This window comes from Zeus faber, assembly GCF_960531495.2.
Source record: "Zeus faber genome assembly, chromosome: 14".
In the NCBI taxonomy this organism is placed as follows: Eukaryota; Metazoa; Chordata; class Actinopteri; order Zeiformes; family Zeidae; genus Zeus; species Zeus faber.
Window position 1 is genome coordinate 20,508,042 of NC_137200.1, and position 20,857 is coordinate 20,528,898.

Below are 20,857 nucleotides of genomic sequence, written 5' to 3' on the forward strand. Positions count from 1 at the left end.
AACGAATCGATCACAACGTGATGATGTGGAGTGATCATGATTTCTCGCCTGCTTGCATTTGTCACCTCATCCTGCCACTTAGTGGTGCTAGTTGAGCGCCGCTGAAGGGGTCGGGCGCAGAGAAACGTGACGTGTCCGCGCCTTACTCTACTTTTTTAACATGAGATACTCGCTCGGAGTATACAGTGTATTCAGCGTTGTTGACGTCTGACCGGAGGAACGACAGTTCACTACACCGACTTAAAACAAGATTCAAGATTTTTATTTGTCACATACATATACATACTTCCATACATATATGCAGTGAAATGTAATACATCAGATCTACCAGAGAGGAAATGACTTTAGGATTTGGATTGTATACGTGGTGATTACTGTCTTTCGTGATAGGGGTCAGCTAAGAAAGGGGGGGTGGAAAGTGCAAATGTCAGATGTGATAAACCGCGGCGCCTTGGCATTGTGCGTGTGTTTGCTTAGTCATCAGTAACAATTAGTGCCTCAGTGGTTATCACCACGGGGTTTGGCACCGTTTGAGGACGTATCAAAGGGATGGGCGAGTTTGCAAGATAGGTGGAGGACAAAGACTATTTAAGATTACCCAATTTAAATTAGTCGAGCACATTACGCTCTACACTTTACAATAATGTGAGTTGTGTGCGTGTATTTTAGGCCATGAGTGTGGGCGGAAAAAAAGTAGTGGTAGCTATTCATTTTTTAATTTGTGTGCACAGTGATAATGATGAACATTATTTTACTTGTAATTAAGTTGCAATATGATCTCATTTAGAGATGTTGAGAGAGGAGCAAAAAGAAAAATATATAGGCTCGGTATATTCATCTATTTATTTATCTATTTATTTATCTGTTTGTTTATTTGTGTATTTTTTGTGTGTTTTTATCTATTTATTATGAGTGATCATGTCACACACATATTTGTATTTAATTCAGCTTTCTTTCCTTTGTCTTTGAAAAGGTAATTAGTGTTTTTGTTTCTTTGTTTTGTTAAAAAAAAAAACCCTCAACGTCTTCTTTGAGACGGTCCCTTACTCCTGATTCGCCGTGTCCCTCAAATGAATGAATGCATTTGAGTAAATCCATTCCGGTCTGTTTGATTCGTAAAAAAAAAAAATATATATATATATATACATATTACTTTAATTTTGATTTAACTTTATTGATTAATATTTTCCAGTTATCGGCGGGTCCACATTTAATGAGTTTTTCAGTTCAACCTTATCAACACGAAGAAACATCGAATGTTTCTGAAACATCCAGACCAATCATGGGGCACTGAGTGTTCTCTTCCTCCCCATCACTAATCTCACCTATTGATTAGTGTCTGAAAGGCAGCGACAGGCAGGGCTGATCGTCACCAATCATCCTCGGAAAACTGATCAATGCATTCCTCAGTTCAGTATCTTATCACTCAATAAAGGCAGTGTCGATTCAGTTAGCTGTGATAGGATCAAGGGAATAAATTCTTCTTTTTTTTGTCAATTATTCAGCAGGAGGAATCCTCCAAATACAATAACTGATAACAGCACTTTTTTTTTTTTTTTACTATTTTTTTCCTCCCACTTCCCACACCACATCGGGTCCACATATAACACAATGAAGGCATTAAGAGAGTTGGAAAACGTAGATATATTAAACAGATTAGGACGAAAAGAAAAGAAAAGAATCTAATAAATTAGTAAAAAAAAAAAAAATTAGAGAGGGGGTAAAAAAAAAAGAAGAATTTTAAAGGATAAATGTTTGGTTCGGAGGAACGTTAAGAGAGACGCAAATGATGAATGATGAATGGGTGACGAGGTGGGTTATGGAACCCCACCCGGCGTTAAATGTGGTGGGTGAACCCCCCCCTCAAAGTGTATTTCAAGTTGAGAAACAGCAGCACGAGGGCTTTCCTTGCGTAGATTCTTTACTCGACTCGTAACGTATCAAAACACAGACGCTAGAACAACATGATGTGTCACAAATTTGCTCTTATTCACCATTACCCACAAAAAGTTCAAGGCAAAGTCCTACGGAGAGACAGATTCACAGAGTAGAATCAATCGCCTCTTTTGTCTTATTTAAAGGGTTGTGATGGTTAGATGGATGGCTCGGTCAGCGGCTGCTGATTGGCCGACAAGGCCTCTCCAGGGCCCTCCGGGGCCCCTGGAGAGGCCAGGGGACACGGTGAGATGAGCTCCGTGCGTCACAGGGCGGCATAAAGTTGACCTGCTTGTCTCTGCCAAGTTCCACTGAGCGTCTCACTGCAGAGAGGAGAAGCATGAAGCGTGCTGAAATCGGAAAGGTACGTGCTGCTATTTTTGTCTTGAAAGGTCGGCCCAGTCTGTTGATTGTGTTAAGCAGCGCCTGAAAACCCTTTTTGTTTTGTTTTGTTTTGTTTAGTTTTATTTATTTTATTTTCACTATTTTATTTACTATTTTATAAAGCACTTTGCAACAGTATATTTTTAAGTGCCATGCAAATAAAGATTAACTCACTTATTATTTAATTACAATGTAAATTTAGTACAGTGCAAATTAAAGAAAAAAAAAACGATTTTTATCTGTTTAACCTTGAATTATTCTTTGAAAGGGGTGTAGAGCTGGTTGGTGCAAAACAAACCAACACACACACACACACACACACACACGCACACACACACACCCACACACACACACACACACACACACACACTCACACACTTTGGATTATTCTTGTAAATGAGTGCGACCCAATTTAGTGCAAAGCAAATTGGTTTGTTCACACACACACACACACACGTGTCCCTGTGTGTGTGTGTGTGTGTGTGTGTGTGTGTGTGTGTGTGGGTGTGCGTGCCTGCGTGCGCCGGAGGGCTAGAACAAGGGAGAACATGTGTGTGTGTGCTAGTTTGTTTATTGCTTGTCCCTCTGCCAGTTCTTTCATGATTTCGATGCGGCACAGTAATTGCAGAGAATAGTTGCGTCCGGCGGGCCTGTGAGGACATTTAGCAGTGGGTGGGGGTGGTGGAGGTAAGAAGGGGGGAGGGGAGGGGGGTGGAGGCGCCGCGGGGTGGGTGGGGAGTCCCATTTGTCATGCGGAGTCCAGTTTTGACCAGTTTCGTTTTTTTCGACAAAACTCTCACTGTGCCACAGCTCCTGTACTTACGCCGCACGTGGCTAATGTGGTGTAATGATCTCCGTCTTATCATCCCGGCGGCAATTATTCTTTGTTAATGTTTTACTCCCGGTTGCGGCTTCTCCTTCATTATGCGATCCTGAGACGGCTCAGCAGTTGTTGTTTTTTTGGGGTGTTTTGTTTTTTTAATCTCACTGGACGTTGGGCTCTTATTGTCACGTTAAATCTGTGAACCCGACCAACTATTGACACCGAAAGGCAAAAACATCCTGTTTGACGTTGCGTCGGTCACGATTATAGGCACCGGCTTTATTTGCTCCCCGCTCGGAGCCAGGGGCGGAGATCAAAGGTCAGTGGTGTAATCTTGTGATCTCAGCAGCGTTGGGAAAACGCCCCGGCCGCCGGCCTGCGTGAGTTTTTTCGCAGTAGGCTGACCTAAAGTCCTCCCCCTTTCCCCCGCTGCCTTTGCCTTTCTCTCCGCAGATTGGAATCCAGTGATCCTTCTCCCTGGGCTCCCTTGGAGGGAACAACAAATCACTTCCTCCCGGTCGCCGCTCTCCCCTGCGCCGCCGCCGCCGCCGCCCTCCTCCCTCCTGCTCCTGCTCCCGCAGCCTCGTCTCCCTTGGCAGCCCCGTCTCCACCTTTGCCCTCCGGTTCCTTCACCCTTCCTCACCCTCTCGGTTGCGGCTTCTCTGCGCGGGGCCGGTGAAAAGGAAGGGGGGTACGAAGGAGGGGTGTGTGCGCGTGTGTGTGCGTGTGTGTGTGGGGAGACGACGACGACGACCACCACGATTATGGCTCCGAACCTGGCCACGGCGTTCGCCCGGCGCTGGTGGATGGCGGTGACCGCCGTCATCGAGAACCTGCTTTTCTCCGCCGTGCTGCTGGGATGGGGGTCGCTGCTCATCATGCTCAAGTCGGAGGGCTTCTACTCCTACCTGTGCAACGGGGAAGGTGAGTGGATGGGGCGGAGGGCCTGTGACCCCCCGGGGCCGCCGATGACATCATCGTTTAACTGGGCTCTGAGGAGGTCGCCGCTTCCATGTTCATGTTCTGCGATCGATTGCAAAAGTCCGCGGTCATTCCGTTGTAATTCAATGCGAAAGTCATCCTCTCAGACAGTACAGTCGGGCTGGGGGTTTCGGGCTGGTGGGGTTTGGGGGTGGGGGTTTGGGGCTGTGTTTTAGCATAGTCTTTAGAGTCCACGGGGCGCCAAGAATGCCGCCTTCCAGAGTCGTCTAAAAAAGCATTGTCATTCAATTGGCGGGAACCCATTGAGCTCGACGTAACTCGAGGCCGCCGCCTTTCTTCACGCCTGTTCCTGTCCCGGGAACAAACAACAAAAAAAAAAAGGAGGGAGCCCCTCCAGGAGGGTAAGCGAGTGCGCTTAAATCAAAGTAGGAGCGGGGAAACCCATTGTATATTAGCAAGAGCCTATTGTATCAAGGGACCGGACTGCATTGTATACCACCCCCAACCCCCGCCCCACCCCACTGTTCCCTCCTTTAGGCGATTTGTCGTTACATTATAGTAACTTGTACTAGAAAAACTTAGTTGGTCGAGAGGAATGGGAAACGATCGGACCGACTGCATACTCGACCCGTGAGACGGCCCCTCCGGCTGACGGCGATGGGTCATCAGTTGCCGTTCGAACTTTTTGTCCCATTTCGCCCCCCGGTTTATCTAACCGGCCGCTAGTCGGATGAGCAGGGTTTTTTTGGGGGTTTTTTTTCGCTTTCGTTTTTTGTCTTTTTTCTCAATCCCCATCCCAATCTACATATCCTCGCGGGGCCGGCGAACCCCCTTCCCTTTTCACGAGGCCCCCTGCGGTGGGCGTTCGGTCTCACCGGAATTGAATTACCGGTCGTCTACATGACAATTCATGACACGTCTCACCTCCTTCGGGATGAGTTTTAGAGACTGGAGGGTTCCAGGGAGGATTTTATAGCGGGTGATATGGAGGTTGAAAGTCCGCCGATAGCCCATTGCTACCTGGGAGAGAGAGAGAGAGAGAGAGAAAGAGAGAGAGGGGGAATGCAACTGTGGTTCTACTTTTACGCTTTCGTCACAAAAACAACAGTGTTTGTGAAGCATTAAGGAGTGACGTGTGTGTGTGTGTGTGTGTGTGTGTACGTGTGCGTGTGTGTGTGTGCGTGCTTGTGTGTGTATGTGTGCGTTAAACAAAGAAACAAACATAAAAAACATCCGGAGAGAGACAGATTTATCCTATCTTTCTCAAACCATGCTGGAGGTGCAGAGAGAGAGAGAGAGAGAAAGAGAGAGAGGGGGAATGCAATACAGAGTGCACAAGAGACGGACGCGTATAAAGAAGTAGCGGACAGATAATAAAGTGATAAACCTTGATTTAGTTAAGCGACAATTATTGTATGATGGCCACAATCTTTTTGTGGATTCCACAATCACGTGTTCCCATCAAAATTAGAGGGGGGATATGTTTGAGCGCATTCAAAGAATGTTGGTAAGGGACACGCTATCAGAGAAGTTATTATAAAAAAAACAACTAAAAAAAAACCACATGTAAAACACACACACCCCACGTCTGCAATCTGGTCAGAGAGTTGCTGATAGTGTCACTTTGATGCTAAGCTGCTGTTTTTCTTTTTAAATCAGGTGTCCTGGCAGGGGGCCATAGACGGGACACATTTCTTGTGGGGATGACTTGTGTCACCCAGCTTCAAACAGGGAGTCGATAACATTTGCGTATAATTGAAGTACGAACTTTAGAGTGGTAATCCGTGTGATTCTTTTGCGAGAAAACCCCCCCCCCAAAAAAGCCCATATTTGATTTGACTTATGAGAAGAAGAAACAGCCATTACAATGTATCTGCGTTCCCGCGCGCGCCCCCCCCCCCCCCCCCCTGCGTGCCTCTCCCGCCGGCTCGGCGTGACGGAGTTCTACGGCAATGCCAATGTGCTGTTTTTAACGCGACACTGTCGGGTTCTGTGGCGTTTGTGTGTCACACTCTCAGCCCCGCGCGCACGTGTATATTTGGCAGCAGCGCCTCCGCCGCTCAATTGTTATCTGATTCCACGGCCCCCGTATCTGAGTGGAAGTTAGACTGACTTTGCCCCTTGCTTATTGTGCTGTGTTTGCGATGAACAATGCCAAGGCAGCAGTTTCCGACGAGATTACTTCCATGACTCCCCCCGCCACTTGTTCTTGGGTACAAGGTTAGGGTGTGATACGGTTTTTGTGCTACATCAGCTTTAGCAGTCATCCACGGACCTCTGACGTGGCGTTTGGAATTTCGCATGACCGGTTAGGTCTTGGGGAGGGTGGGGTGCCTTCCCACGGGCTGTGCGGGTGTTCAGGGCGCGTGTGGCTGGCGGCCGCCGCTCCGTGCGGTGTCGTTCGGGGTCAGCGCCGTCGTCACCCTTCGTTCCAAGGGTCGTTCTCGGGTCCTCGGGTTGTTCAAGGTCAAACTCGGCCTCGTGCTCAAAGGCGTCAGCCGTGGGCCGCGCCCCTCGCGAATCGCGACGGCCCGTAAAACGTTTACCGGGCGGGCGGTTGGGGTTAAGGAGTCGTCGGGTGCAGTTGTCTCGTTGCGGCAAACTCCGGGGGGCTTCCTGAGCGACAGGTGGCGCCGTCCGAACATCATCTCCCGGGTTATGCTCCCTCAGTGGATCTCAATGTGGGGTCTGGGGCACTGCCAGGGGTCCCCCAGAGGTACCAAGGGGTCCCCCGGCAAGTTAGTGGCCTAATCCGCATCAATGCGGAAGTTCTTTGATATAAAAAAAGAAAAAGGTGGAGAATCGCTGCCATAGAGGACAAACTTGGGAATCGAACAGCTGAGGAAAACCAGAAACATTTTTTTCTGCCCTTCCCTCCTTCGTCTCGCCCCCCCAGGGAATAGCTCGGCCTTCAACACGTCGCTGCCGCCGGCGACCCCCGCGGCCGAGGTCGACGACTACGCCGACTACTACGCCTCGGAGGCGGAGGGCGAGGCGACAGGGCTGGGCGACGGGGTGGAGGCCCGGCCCATGGTGCCTCAGGACGGGCAGCTGCGGATGAACGGCTGGCTGATCTGCAAGGAGCAGGACGAGATCCTGAACCTGGCCTTCACCGTGGGCTCCTTCCTGCTGTCGGCCATCACACTGCCGCTGGGGATCGTCATGGACAAATACGGGCCGCGCAAGCTACGACTGCTCGGCAGGTTGGCGGGGCGTGGGCGGGGTCGGGGGGGCGCCAGAGAGCTGGTGTTGAACCGAGGGATGGGATCGCTTGGGAAGGTGACTTATCAATGTTTCTGTCTTTGCTCAGCACCTGTTTCGGGTTCTCCTGTTTACTCATCGCCTACGGAGCCTACAGACCTGACGGTGAGTGGAAGTCGATGGGGCGGGGGAGGTTCACAGAGTTAACCCAGGGTTCCGTCGTTGACCCGGAGGTTGTTTCTCGAAAGTATTTCCTCATGAGTTCCGGTTATCTGTCGTTTTGCAGAACTCTCCGTCCTTATCTTTATTGCACTGACGTTCAACGGCTTTGGGGGCATGTGCATGACCTTCACCTCTCTCACGGTAAGTGCGTGCCTATGGTACTCGTGTCTATGTCTATAATGTCTATATTGATTTTTGGTGGGGTTTTTTTTCAGGTGGATTGCGTGACTATGTTTTTCTTCTCCCTTGCAATAAATCTCGAAAATAAAGCAAATCTGGAACAGGCCTGCATTTCCCCTTCTAGTTGCTTTTAGCACCTCTCTGCCCCCCCCTGTTTCCTGCCATCCGCCCGGTCTTCTGTTCTGGTTTCGGTTTTTGTTTGGCTGTGCCGGACTCCGTGTTCCCGTGCACAACGTGATGTGTTTTCGGCTCCCGCTGAAAACGGGGAAGAGGCTGGTGATGAGACGGTCCATTAGCGCGCCTGCTGTCTTTCACACACCCCTGTGTTTCTTCTTCTTCTTCTCTCGCTCACTCTCTCTCTCTCTTTCTCTCTCTCTCTCTCTCTCTCTCTCTGCACCTCCAGCATGGTTTGAGAAAGATAGGATAAATCTGTCTCCCTCGGATGTTTTTTATGTTTGTTTCTTTGTTTAACGCACACACACGTGCACGCGCGCGCACACACACACACACACACACACACACACGTGCGCACACGTACACACACACGTCACTCCTTAATGCTTCACAAACACTGTTGTTTTTGTGACGAACGCGTAAAAGTAGAACCCCAGTTGCACTGTTAACAATTTCCCACTCATTGATTATTCTCAGTAATTGCTCAGTGGGACCAATAATCAATAGGCTCACATTCCGTTGAGAATTTCTTCGGTTTGGTAAAAAGCAAGGCCTAAATAGTGAATACTGCGAAGCGAAGCCCTGCACCCCGTGAGACTAGAAATACCAAAAAAAAATGACGGTTTGAAAAAGTCAAATATTAAAAAGTTAAATGAATATAACATCACTGATCTCGAACCAGAGTAGATAAACGGACACTCTGAGGATAGAAAAAAAACACACACACATACACGCACACACACACACACACACACACACACCATTGCGTTTCCCGTGCATGCTTTACTCTTTCCTTCATTCTCCTGGCTCCTCCCTTCCCTACCGAGTCATGACCCGCGCCGCGGTCCAGGGCTGTGCCATGGAGATGCTCTTCACTGGAGAGGGGCGACGCCACCAGTAAATCTCCTCGTAAACTGTCCCATTGTGACGCTGCCGTAACACAGGCAGTCACGCTATGGGATACGCTGCGGTAGTCATGTAACAAAACCGACCGACCCAGAAAACAAAATCGCTTAAGTCCACGTCACACCGAACGCACATCGCGACGCCACGCCCCGAGCCCCGACCGGACACGGAAAATCCCGCAGCGCGGCCGAATGTCACCAAGCTGTGAGGCGTGACGGTCGGAGCGGGAAACGCCGTTCCTCAGGCGTGAGCGCCGACATGTCATTCCCTCCGAGGTCATTCCCTCACATTTCCCTCTTCGCCTGTTCTACTCTTCTCGACGACGTGCCCAGCTTTCTCCAAACCCCACTCTTAGGTTGAACTTTACACCACTTTTCCCCGGAAACACTCATATTTATCAGCATTCTGCTTCAGGGCTACTACGTACGACCTTTATCAGGAAGGTATTTCTTAGTTAATGATCAGTGGTCACAAATTGCTGCCGGTGTAGGAACGGGTCACCTTCCCACGCTGAACACACCCCGGTGTGGGGGGGGAAATGGCTTCCAGCTCATTTCCCCAAATGGACCCGGGGGTCGCAGGCATTTGCATTGCTATCAAGTCGTGATGGACGGATCGTTGTGCTCTGCAAATTCAGGATGCTCGACGTGTGCACATATCTTTCTCTCTTTCTCTCTCTCGCTCTCTCTCTCTCTCTCTCTCTCTCTCTCTCTCTCTCTCTCTGTTATGTAATTTGGTTGTTGTTTAACCCGCTTGAAAACAGAGCAGCTTGTGATAAGTCCCCTAATTGGCAGATCTGAGACGCCCCCTTTTCTTCTGCTCTCCCCGTCCCTCTCGCCCAATGTCCCTCTGCACGCCTCTTTTCTAAAACGGCGGAAAGGTAATCCGTCATCACGTTTGGACTTCCGTGCTATCCCTTGTGTCTCGTGTGCTGTTAGCGCAACCCTTTCCACACTCCTTTTGCACCTCGGTGTCACTCGGTACCGTTCTGAGACTGGCACTGAAACCCCACACAAACGCTGTTAAAGCAGCACTATGTAACTTTTGGTATTTGGGATTTGGCGCCCCTACAGTTTCTGAGCGGAACTGCTCTTTTACGCCACTGTCGGGCGTCCGAAAAGAATTTATTTAACCGGACAAATTTGAACCTTATCGGTCACGTTTCGATAGCAGTCTATGTTGCAAAAGCAGATAAAATGTGCACCTAGGTTACAGCGCCCCTCACGCGGACCTCGCCGCTTCCCGGAGCCGTGGGCACGGGGAGGGACGGGGGGCCCCCTGCTACCGGTGTGGGTACCAGATGTGCTCGGCCCGGCAGATCGGCTCGCACACGCGAGAGTCAGAGGGTGAAGGTGGGGAGGGGAGGTGAAGGGGCTATGTTTTGGTTTTTTTTTATACATTTTTCCAGGCAAAAAACGGTAATTACTGCAGCGAAATACCAATGAAGTGACGTAGTGCCATAAAGCGTAACGCACTTTCCCCACGGTTTCGTACCCGAACACCAAAGTTACAGAGTGCAACAACAGGCTGGGCCCCCCCAGGCTGTTCTTGCACTATGAAAGAGAACGAAAGAGGTGCCATCCTCCATATTGCAAGTCAGTGTCCCATCAAAATGATTCTGAAGCTGTTATTTTAAGGTGTGGAGTTAAATAGTGTTGCTTCAATTCCAACATGGTCTGGCTAAAATAAAAGTGCGCTGGGCATACTTTTACCATTCACATGCATAGAAAGAAAAACACGTCTTGATTCAATGGTAGAAACAGCAGAAAAGTAAATGACTTTCATTCTAGACTATTCTACTATTAGATAATGCACTGATAATACTTTTCATGGCCAATTATTCAAGTGGAATAATTTTCAGGGGAATGATCGTCATTATTCAAGGTCTAAATTGATGAAACCCAAATCTGTCGCATTTTGCATGTTTGCGTTTTTATTGCTTTTTTTACAATTTACTATTAATGTAAAGCACTTCGAGTTGCATGCCGTGTATGAAGTTCTGCTGGTGCTTTACAAATAAATACTATTAATGTTATTATTATTATTATTGACTATAATAATGCAATTATTCATTATTAAATAACGTTTTATTAATATTAGTATTTTGATAATAATTTTAATGTTAATAAATAACATTGATATGATTATTACTCTCTCTAGCTACCAAACATGTTTGGAAACCTCCGCTCAACTTTCATTGCCCTGATGATCGGTTCCTACGCTTCTTCAGCCGTCACCTTCCCCGGTGTTAAGGTAGAAAACACAAATCTCTCCCCCACACTCACCCACACAGACACACACAGACACACACACACACACACACACACACACACACACACACACACACACACGCCTGCATGCCACCTCTAATGGACCGCTCGTCCATTCACACAAGTGCTTGGCAGTGGTCGCTTGTGGAATGTCAGATTTCTTTCCCTTTCGTTAATTTTTTCTCTCCGTCGCGCTCAGGTCATCTATGACTGTGGCATACCCTTCATCACCATCCTGGTGGTGTGGGCAGCGTGCGCCGGCCTGGTCTTCTTCAACTGCTTCTTCAACTGGCCCCTGGAACCTTTCCCAGGACCCGAGGACATGGACTACACGTAAGGGTCGCATATGTGGACACTCGTGAACCGCTGTTTGGCTGTCGCTGTTCCCATCGACCGCTCTGGTCCTGGCTTTGGCCATAAGTTCTTATTCACGCATTACCCGGAGGAGATACTTGTCCTTTGAGGAATGTGTTTTTAACTAGCTTTAAAGGAGACCAATTATGAAAAAAAATAAAATAAAAAATCACCTTTTCAGCGCTTGTGCACGTACATTTGGGTCTCTGATGGAACTGCTAACGCACAAACTGTGAAATAAGACAACCCAGTCAGTTTGTTGTGAGCTGCCTGTTTCAGAAGACATGTCCTGAAACGAGCCGTTTCAGCCATTTTTGTACCCTTCGTACGTCACGGGGGCCCACAGTAGAACCTGAACCGCCCTCCATCTCAGAGCAACTCCACCCACCGCTGGAGAAATAACGTGGAGAAAAACAAGCGCCACTGGGAAGACTAGCACAAGTCTTTTAAAAGAAAGAAGAATTAACTGTCCGCGAAAAAACTGCAGACGATGGATATCGTATTAAGTATTTCAAAAATAATTCTGCTGTGTGTTTCTTTTCTTAAAAAACAAAAAAAAAAAAAAAAAGTATGCAGGAGATAGACTACAGGCTGCAGCACACAAGTGTGTTTCTCCAAACAAAACCGATAAAACAGTGTGTTTTTATTGTAGATGTATTTATTTTATTTTATTTTATTTTATTTTCCGATGTTTACATGAAACAAAAAATACCCGGTGCGGAACAAACGGAAAAAACTTTGAACAAACAAACTTTTTAATGAGGCCTTGTAGATCTAATATGAGTGAAGATTCAGCAACTGGATCGCATTTTTCTCCCCTTAAATTTGTTCAGAAACAGATTTTTGTGGACTGATGAGGTGAAATCACTGAAACTCTACAGAGAAATACAACGGAATCCGGAGTAAAGCTCAAACCCTATAAGCTATACGCACAGAAACAGTGCGTTTTGGAACAGGACGGTTTAGAGGCATGTTAGAATGGCTAGAATGCATCATCTGAGTGGTCTTATCAGCAAAAAAAAATTCTAATCTTTTGTCAGAGGTTTTCGGGGACCTCAGAGACCTATATTTACTTGTGTAAAAATGGAACATAGTAGGTCCCCTTTAAAGGTGGTTTCTATAAGATTCTAGATACTGGAGTACTAGAGACGGCTACTGACGGCTCACAGGGATTCCATCGAACATCAAACTTTTTCTTGATCAAAAAAATGGACTTTCGGTTTCCATATTCACTTATTATATACTTATTCACACCATATTATCTACATCCTCTCCCATTTTCTTTCTGGCCTCGCTTTCCCTCCTCTCTCTCTCTCTCTCTCTCTCTCTCTCTCTTAGTGTGAAGATCAAATTCAGCTGGCTGGGCTTCGACCACAAGATAACGGGAAAGCAGTTCTACAACCAGGTGACCACGGTGGGTCGACGCCTCAGCGTGGGCAACAGTCTGAGGCAGAAGGAGCTGGCCACCAAGGAGGGCCACAAGCTCTGCCTGTCCACCATGGACCTGGAGGTGGAGTGCAAGCCCAAGGAAGAATGTAAGGACGTTTGCTCGATGCTCAATGCTCGATGCTCGAGGATTGAGGGAGGTTTGCAGGGCCATAATGATAATTTGGTGAAAACACATTATGAGTAGTGTTATGAAGCATGAATGAAAGATTGGGGCGAAAAAAACCCTTAAAGGAACATTCAGGTGTCAAATTTGCCTGAGTTCTACGCCCGTCAACACGCAAGGTTTCTATGGCGCCTGACGATTTTCCTCGTGATGGCTCACACTTGTTCGAATTTTCAGTTTTTTACTTACTTAATTTTGCTGTATTTCTATGTGTTTTAACATGCAATTGGTGGAAAATTTTGAAAATTAAACACTGCAAAATTAGGACGCAAAAATGTAGTTGGCAGCAGTACCATGAGATAAATCTAATGTTTCTCCCCATATCATTCAGATTTTCCAAAAGCCCAAAATTGAGAAAAAATGATTGTGATAAAATCTAAAAATGTGAGCTATGATCAGGAAAATAAGCAACAAAAAGAAAACAGGTAAAATTCAGTTTTACAGTGGTGTGGTCCTTTAACATGTGTCGTATTTTATGATGATTATTATGATTATTATTATTAATACATTCTCACACACACAAAATGACATATTTTTTGGTCTTTTTTTTCAGCTCAGTCGTTCCTGAAGAGCATCATCAGCCCAATCTTCCTGCTGAGTCTGGTGACCATGTCTATCACACAGCTGCGTCTCATCTTCTACATGGGAGCCATGAACAACATCGTGGAGTCCCTCAGCGATGGAGACCTCAACACAGGTGTGCATTATATTACATTACACTACATTAAATACATCACACTACATTACATTACACTACATTACTTCACATTGCATCACATTACATTACTTTGCATTGCACTACAGTGCATTAAATTACACCACATTACATTGCTTTACATTATATTGCATTACACTGCATTGCATTACATTACATTACATTACACCAGATTACATTGCACAGCATAACATTTCATTACACTACATTACATACAATTGCATTACATTACATTGCATTACATTGCATTACACTGCATTGCGCTACAGTGCATTAAATTACACCACATTACATTGCATTGCATTACATTACACTGCATTGCATTACATTACATTACATTACACCAGATTACATTGCACAGCATAACATTACACTACACTACATTACATCACATTGCATTACACGGCATTGCATTACATTATATTGCATTACATTGCATTGCATTACACTACACTATGTTTATGTATTTTGTGAGTGCCTATGTGTATGTACAGTATATGTGTGAGTGGGCGTATGCACCCATCACTATGTCGGCGTTTAACTAAAATATATATTTTTCATAATATTTGGTGGCCTAAATAAATAGATATACTATACACATTTTATTTTTCTCATTACCTACTAACCACATTTAGATTATTTTCTTATATTTTGCATTTTTTATTGTACATGCAATATCACTATTCGATATTATGGATTTAAAATGCAGTGGAGTGTATCAACATGCGTTCGATGAGGCTGGTGACTTAACAGAACAAATTGACTCACTTGATTGGTTCCTGTAATTGCCTTTTCAGTGGAGAGAATGGAACTTGGTAAGAGGACATGGCTTTAAGAATATCTCAGTAGATTAGTTTAACAAATAGAAAACAAGTTCACACTAACGTAGGAAGCAAATTCAGCATTCAAACCCAATGTGTTGAACACGTACATCCCTAACCCTAACCCTCACCCTAACCCTGACCCTGACAGATAAATGACTTACGCAATCACCGCACTGAATGTCACAACATTTATGTCGGGGAGACCAAACATTCCATCCTCACTAGACTCAAACAACTATATTCCACCCGGAAGGGAACCCTGGACACCCTGCTGGTCAAACACTTCCAAGTCCAGCCGGTCACCTCATTCAGCATCACAGGGCCGTAGATGGGGACAGGCCGGTCGTAGAGACAGAGGAGAGCATGAGAATCCAGATGGATCAAAAAAATGTAAAACTCTTACCCCCTGGGCCTAAACATCAGGGACTGAGACCTCCCCCCGGAGTCGGCATCTGGGAGAGACTCCACGCCAAAAACCGGGACATAAGCGACTTAGTATACATGACTGTTTTTCTTTTTATTACGAATAATTGTATTACTGTTAATATTTGCATGATTACATTCATTTGAAATCATACCTTTAATGCATGGTTTGTTTTAATTATTTTTCAACCGAGCACTTATGTTTTGTCGGATGCATGGCTTTGGGGAATTTCTCCGCCCGTGTGTGAAATTGTATATTTTAAATTCTTGCACTTATTTTAATCTAATTTGACGTGTTTTTTTTTTGTTTTTTTTAATTCAGACTCCCTCTTGGAACTTTTTTGCATGTTATTTGTTTTATTTCTAGGGATATATTTAATTATTTATTCATTGACTTGTTTATATTTTGACGCCGGGCGCTCCCTGCTGGCGGGGCCGGTGTGTTTTCCATGCTGGCTGTGAGAGATGGAAGAATGTACAGTATAATATATGGACGGGACATGGAATTATGTAGGGAGGGTCAAAATCCGCACATGATTTATAGCCCTTTTTCTTATTTATTATTTTGGTTTTAATCGTCTCTCCCCGCCCCTTGCATGATTTACATTTGCATGCACATAAATTATTTGAATTATGATTTTAATACCCCAATTTTTTTGAGCACTTTTACATTTATTTATTCGTTGTGTGCTGCGTGGAATTTCCCCCAATGTCCCCTCGTGATCTCATAGCCTCTCTATACATATATACGGGGTGTGTGTGCGCGTGTGTGTTTTCATACCTGCGGAATCGAATGCGTGTTCTACTTACCTTGTCGTCGCGTGGAGCTCTCTCGCAGATTCCCTGTTCGAGGTCCTTGGGAACCCCCTGTATTTGACACAGTAAATCAATCAAAAACCTGAAAAATAAGAGAAAATAAAAAATGTAAGAGAGTAGTAATATATAGTGTGCCAGTGCACCCAGAGTCACGTGACTATCAATAACTGAAACAAAACATAAAAACCTAATCCTAACACTAACCATGACGTCACTCATTGTCATTGCCACTATGAACTCATTCCATGAATGTCATCATTGACTTTCAACTGACATTTTATTCAAAACTTTCAAATTTTCAGTTTGAAGGTTTCGTTCCTGTAACCCTGTAGTTCCTATGACCTATGTTTGTGTTGTGCTATTCACGAGGACTAGTAATAGACTGGGCTTCTTGAGTCTCACCGAAAGAAGTCTATACAACCAGTGTTGTATTGAGTATGTTCTGTGCTGCAAAAATAATCCCACCCAATGTTTCCATCATCCCCTAATCATCCCATTCTTTACCCCCCCTCAGTGAGTCTGTACTCCTCCATCTTCGGCATGCTGCAGCTGCTGTGCCTCATGACCACCCCGGTCATCGGTCAGATCATGGACTGGAAGCTGAAGGACTGCGACGAGGAAGACGAGTCCTGCAGCAAGTGAGTGACTCCAGTCCTTCGGACGTCGGGGGGGGGGGGGAACCCGATCCGAAAGCGACCTCCGCTCGTTTGCCTGTTTCGGCGGCACACCTTTTTTTTTTCCTCTCGAACTTTGAGTTGGTGAATTGAACGTGTGCCATGGAAGGGGGAACGCAGCTGAAGTCATAGTTGTGGGCCTGTCTGCTGTGAAAGGGGCCCGGGAGCAAGAAACCGTTTGATATTTTGGATGCACTCGTAAATAGAACGTTGCGGCAATTTTAACACCCTCCCTGTGTTGTTTTTTTGTTCCGTTTTGTTTTGTTCTGTTTAATTCTACCCTAGGGGGGACCCAAAGAAAAAGCGGAGAGACAGAAAGATCCAGAAGGTGACCAATGCCCTGCGCGCGTTCATCCTCACCAACCTCCTATTGGTGGGATTCGGCGTCACCTGTCTCGTGCCAAATCTTCAACTGCAGGTAAGTGGTTCCTCCCCACCACCAGCAACAGAAATGCAGGGAGCATTCATACAGTACATGAAATATATAAATAGTAAACATTATCATTCAGAAATATAGAATACACGTAACATTTTGCATGTGATTATTATTATTATTATTACTATCATTATTATCATTATTTCCATATCGTCAGTACATTTTGGATCAATGTTTAACTAAAACTAGTCACTGTAAGTGAAATAGATTTAGGGCTATTTTTCAATGGGGCCATGCCTGACATAATGATCAAATATTTACTTTGTTTATATGGATTTTTCCCTCCTTCTGTTTTTCCCCAGATTGTGTCATTTGTGCTGCACACCGTGGTCAGAGGGTTCATTCACTCTGCTGTCGGTGGCCTCTACGCCGCAGTGTAAGTATGGTTATTGTCAATATAGACCGCAACTACCTGCATGCACCCTAGAGTGAAGGTCATCAATGTGGCGTCGGGGGCCCCTTCGGGGCTCCTCCAAGAGGTTCCATGGGGTCCCCGGCAAAGTGATTAATAGTTAAACTTCACCATAAATATTATTTACCCGACGTAAGCACCATTAGAGAGCGCACACTAGCGACTGTTTTGACCCTAGCTTCACTCTGACCACCCTAATTATAGCGCAGACACTAAATCGCATCAACGATGAATCACATTGTCTTTTCATAGCAGGAAGTTGAATTCCCCACTCTCTGCAGGTACCCCTCGGCTCAGTTTGGCAGTCTGACAGGAATGCAGTCTCTGGTCAGCGCACTGTTCGCTCTGCTGCAGCAGCCACTGTTCATGGCCATGATGGGACCTCTGCAAGGAGACCCGCTCTGGGTATGAATCCACACCAGTCCACACCTTCCACATATACTCATAGAAACCGGGACAAAAAAAACCAAAACACAGAACCATAAACATGGAAACCATCGACTGTATATGAAATGGACATTCACTCACTTAGAGTTAAAAGCTGTTCCTGAGGGCGGACACTGGCGCCCTTGATGGACACCCACATATACAACAATAATAATAAATACAGCTGCAGGCAGCAATACGCGGGGTCCAGGGTAGTCTGCCCTTCGTTAAAGCTCAGTGGACGGCTGTGCTCAGGCTCTCTGTTCCGGTGTGTTTTGTGACCGCAGGAGTTTATTTGTTCTGGCCTGGTTACAGTGGAATTCGATGATCTGGCGGTGTTTTTGGCTCTGGGTGGGTTTCCCACGCCGTAACTAACAGCGGTTATCACTCTGAAGTAGGGCTGCATGATAACGGCTAAAATTATAATCACGCTTATTTTTGTCAATATTGTGATCACGATTATTTAGCACGATTATTATATCCATTTTGGGGAACAGAATTATTTTGGGGCACTTTGTAAATCAACAGAAAACTGCCTTCGCAATAATTATGTATTTTATAAACCTAGAAATAAATAAAATAAGGTACGTGGCAGTGCCGCCTGCCACATGCCAGCCGAGTGGCGTTTTCAGGGCCCTCCAGCACAGAGACACAGGCAGAGATGTTGCACACACACACACCAGTTTATTGTATGGAGTCGGCAAGATGGAGAAGCTGGGAGCAGATGGAACATTGTGATGGGGCCCAATTACCTAGACCCAGGACAGGTGTGGCTGCTTTAACCATACCACCCCCACACCACAGTGCGGTTTCGATTGTTGACTAATCACTAGACTGCAATGCTATCACGTGCGGCGACGATACAAATCGTTTTTTACTAAATTATTCCACAATAATGGACCAATCTGGATCAAACCTGGATGGCAGCACGTCAGAACTGCCCCAAATACACATTTTATTCATCTTGTCTGTGAGTGTGTCGGATCCATCACATCCACACACCACCGACGTCAATTTTTCATTAACAAAAACAAAATGGCCCCTGCCCCTTCGGGCTGTTTAAGTACACTGCCAATTCCAATTCATTAATATTGTAGGTCATTTATTACTGTTTTTGCTACTTTTAGGTTGATATTTAATGTTTATCGACAAGTTTATTGTGTCTTACCATTTCTTCTATTTTTATTCTATTTTGTTTTATTTATTGATATCATTTTTATATTTTTTAAAGTCATTTATTATCATTATTGTTATTATTATTATTATTATTATTATTATTATTATTATTATTATTATTATTGTTGTTATTATTATTATTATTATTATTATTATTATCATTATTATTATTATTGTTGTTATTATTATTATTATTATTGCCTATTTTTGATGTGAGTTGCTATGATAGCAAAATCTATCTATCTAACCCTCACCCTATCTAATAAGCTGCTATCTTACTTTACCTTATGTTAAATGAAACCCCCCAGCAAACACTTAACCCTTGGTCTATGTCCAGGTCAACATAGGTCTGCTGGGCGTCAGCATGCTGGGCTTCCTGCTGCCGCTCTACCTGATCTGCTTCAGGAACATGCTCCGCAGGCAGCGGCGGGAGAAGGAGAACAACTCCAAGATCTACCTGAAGATCAACGGCTCCGAGATGCCCGAGGCCTTCGTCTAGAAACGCTTTCAGACACCGCCCCCGCCTCCTCCGTGAGCAAAAGAAAACAATCGGGAAAAAATATATATATATATCTGGACTTATCAAAAGAAGTCTGAGGTGCTGGGGGGGGGGGAGTTGCCGTTTCCGTCGCCGGGGGAAACCGGTAAGCTAAGGATGCAGGACAGGATGGGGGACAAAGACAAAAAGGAGAATGAGAGGAAAGACTGAGAGAGGAAAGAAGCACAAGTTTGTGTACCACCCCTCGATCCACGCCCGACTGCCGCGTCTCGAGCCCCTACGCGTTTTGTTTGAAGTTAGTTGCGAGACGCGATTGTAAAGAATCTTAAGCCCGCTTCACATCGAATGCGTAATCGCACCAACAGTGAGATTCCCCCCCCCCCCGGTGGCCGTCGGGTGAGCTGCGTCACAGACTATTTTGAGGAAAAGCAGTAGCAGTATAAGAGTAGTTTGCTCAGCCGAACATTTATTTGTGCCACGTTCCATGAATGAGAGTTTCAGACGTCCGTTATATAGTGTTTGAAAGGCGCAAACAAGAATGAAAAAAAAAAAATGCGATAAACGGAGATGTATTGATAGCGAATATGGCCGATTCTCCATAGGAATGAATGGGCTTCCGGTTTGTTCTTGTCGTTTTTTTGGATTCGGTGTGTAGCGGGTTTTAACCTTTGACACGGTGCTATTGAACCGATCTCAAACGGGATGAGAGTCGCTCCCAATGACCGACTGTAGCCGAGTGTAGATTGTTTCTTTGTTTTAGGCGATACGTCGGGGTAGCATTCAGAATCACAACTACGGGACGGGGTTGGGGTTATGTTTTTTTTTCCATGGTATTTAATTCACGTTTGCGTCACGAATCTGACACGTCGCACCCAGTTCACTTTTGTATTCGCCCGAAGGGTTTTTGCAGAACCTCGACCGGCCGCTACTGCAGGAGACGGGAAAATTGACAAAATCCAGTTTTTCCAAATTGACAAAATCCGATATTTATTTTTGTTCGCCTCATTCGTCTAAATCTATTTTTTTTTTACCACGCATATGCGAAGCCTGATGTGCCTTACGACCATAACGTCACTATCCCGTCAACTAGCTTGTGTCTAATATTGTATATAAATGAAGATTGCCGCCTGTGCTGCTTGCGGAGTAACGTCCCGTTTCTATATGCCAAGAGGAACCTTTTTAAATATGAACGAGTTTAATTTGTACGCGTTGACTCGAATGCGGGGGTCCGCCTCTAAAACCACCTGTTAAGAGAAGCTCAGCACTTTAATTCTGCCCATCCCTTGAAATCTCTTCATGATTCAGCTACGTACTTTCGGCACTTTACTCCTGAGTTCCTGTTTGGATTACAGTTGTGCTGTAAATGTGACGCCCGGCCGCCATTTCTTTTTATAAAAGGGTCTTGCTGTTTATTTTTTGTTAAGTCCTTTCCCATTCCAAATCCCGCCACGGT

General features: G+C 45.5%; 1 protein-coding gene across 1 annotated transcript; it reads left to right on the plus strand.

The window, feature by feature from the left end:
* Positions 1-3,906: 3,906 nt before the first annotated feature.
* slc43a2b (solute carrier family 43 member 2b) lies at positions 3,907-19,404 on the plus strand (the record flags this gene model as incomplete). Its single annotated transcript, XM_080014269.1, has 13 exons — positions 3,907-4,066; positions 7,086-7,287; positions 7,395-7,450; positions 7,572-7,648; positions 10,928-11,020; positions 11,237-11,370; positions 12,730-12,934; positions 13,562-13,700; positions 16,296-16,419; positions 16,741-16,873; positions 17,194-17,267; positions 17,585-17,708; positions 19,243-19,404. 13 exons carry the CDS (start codon positions 3,907-3,909, stop codon positions 19,402-19,404), a joined length of 1,683 nt encoding a protein of 560 aa, XP_079870395.1.
* Between the last annotated feature and the right edge of the window lie 1,453 nt (positions 19,405-20,857).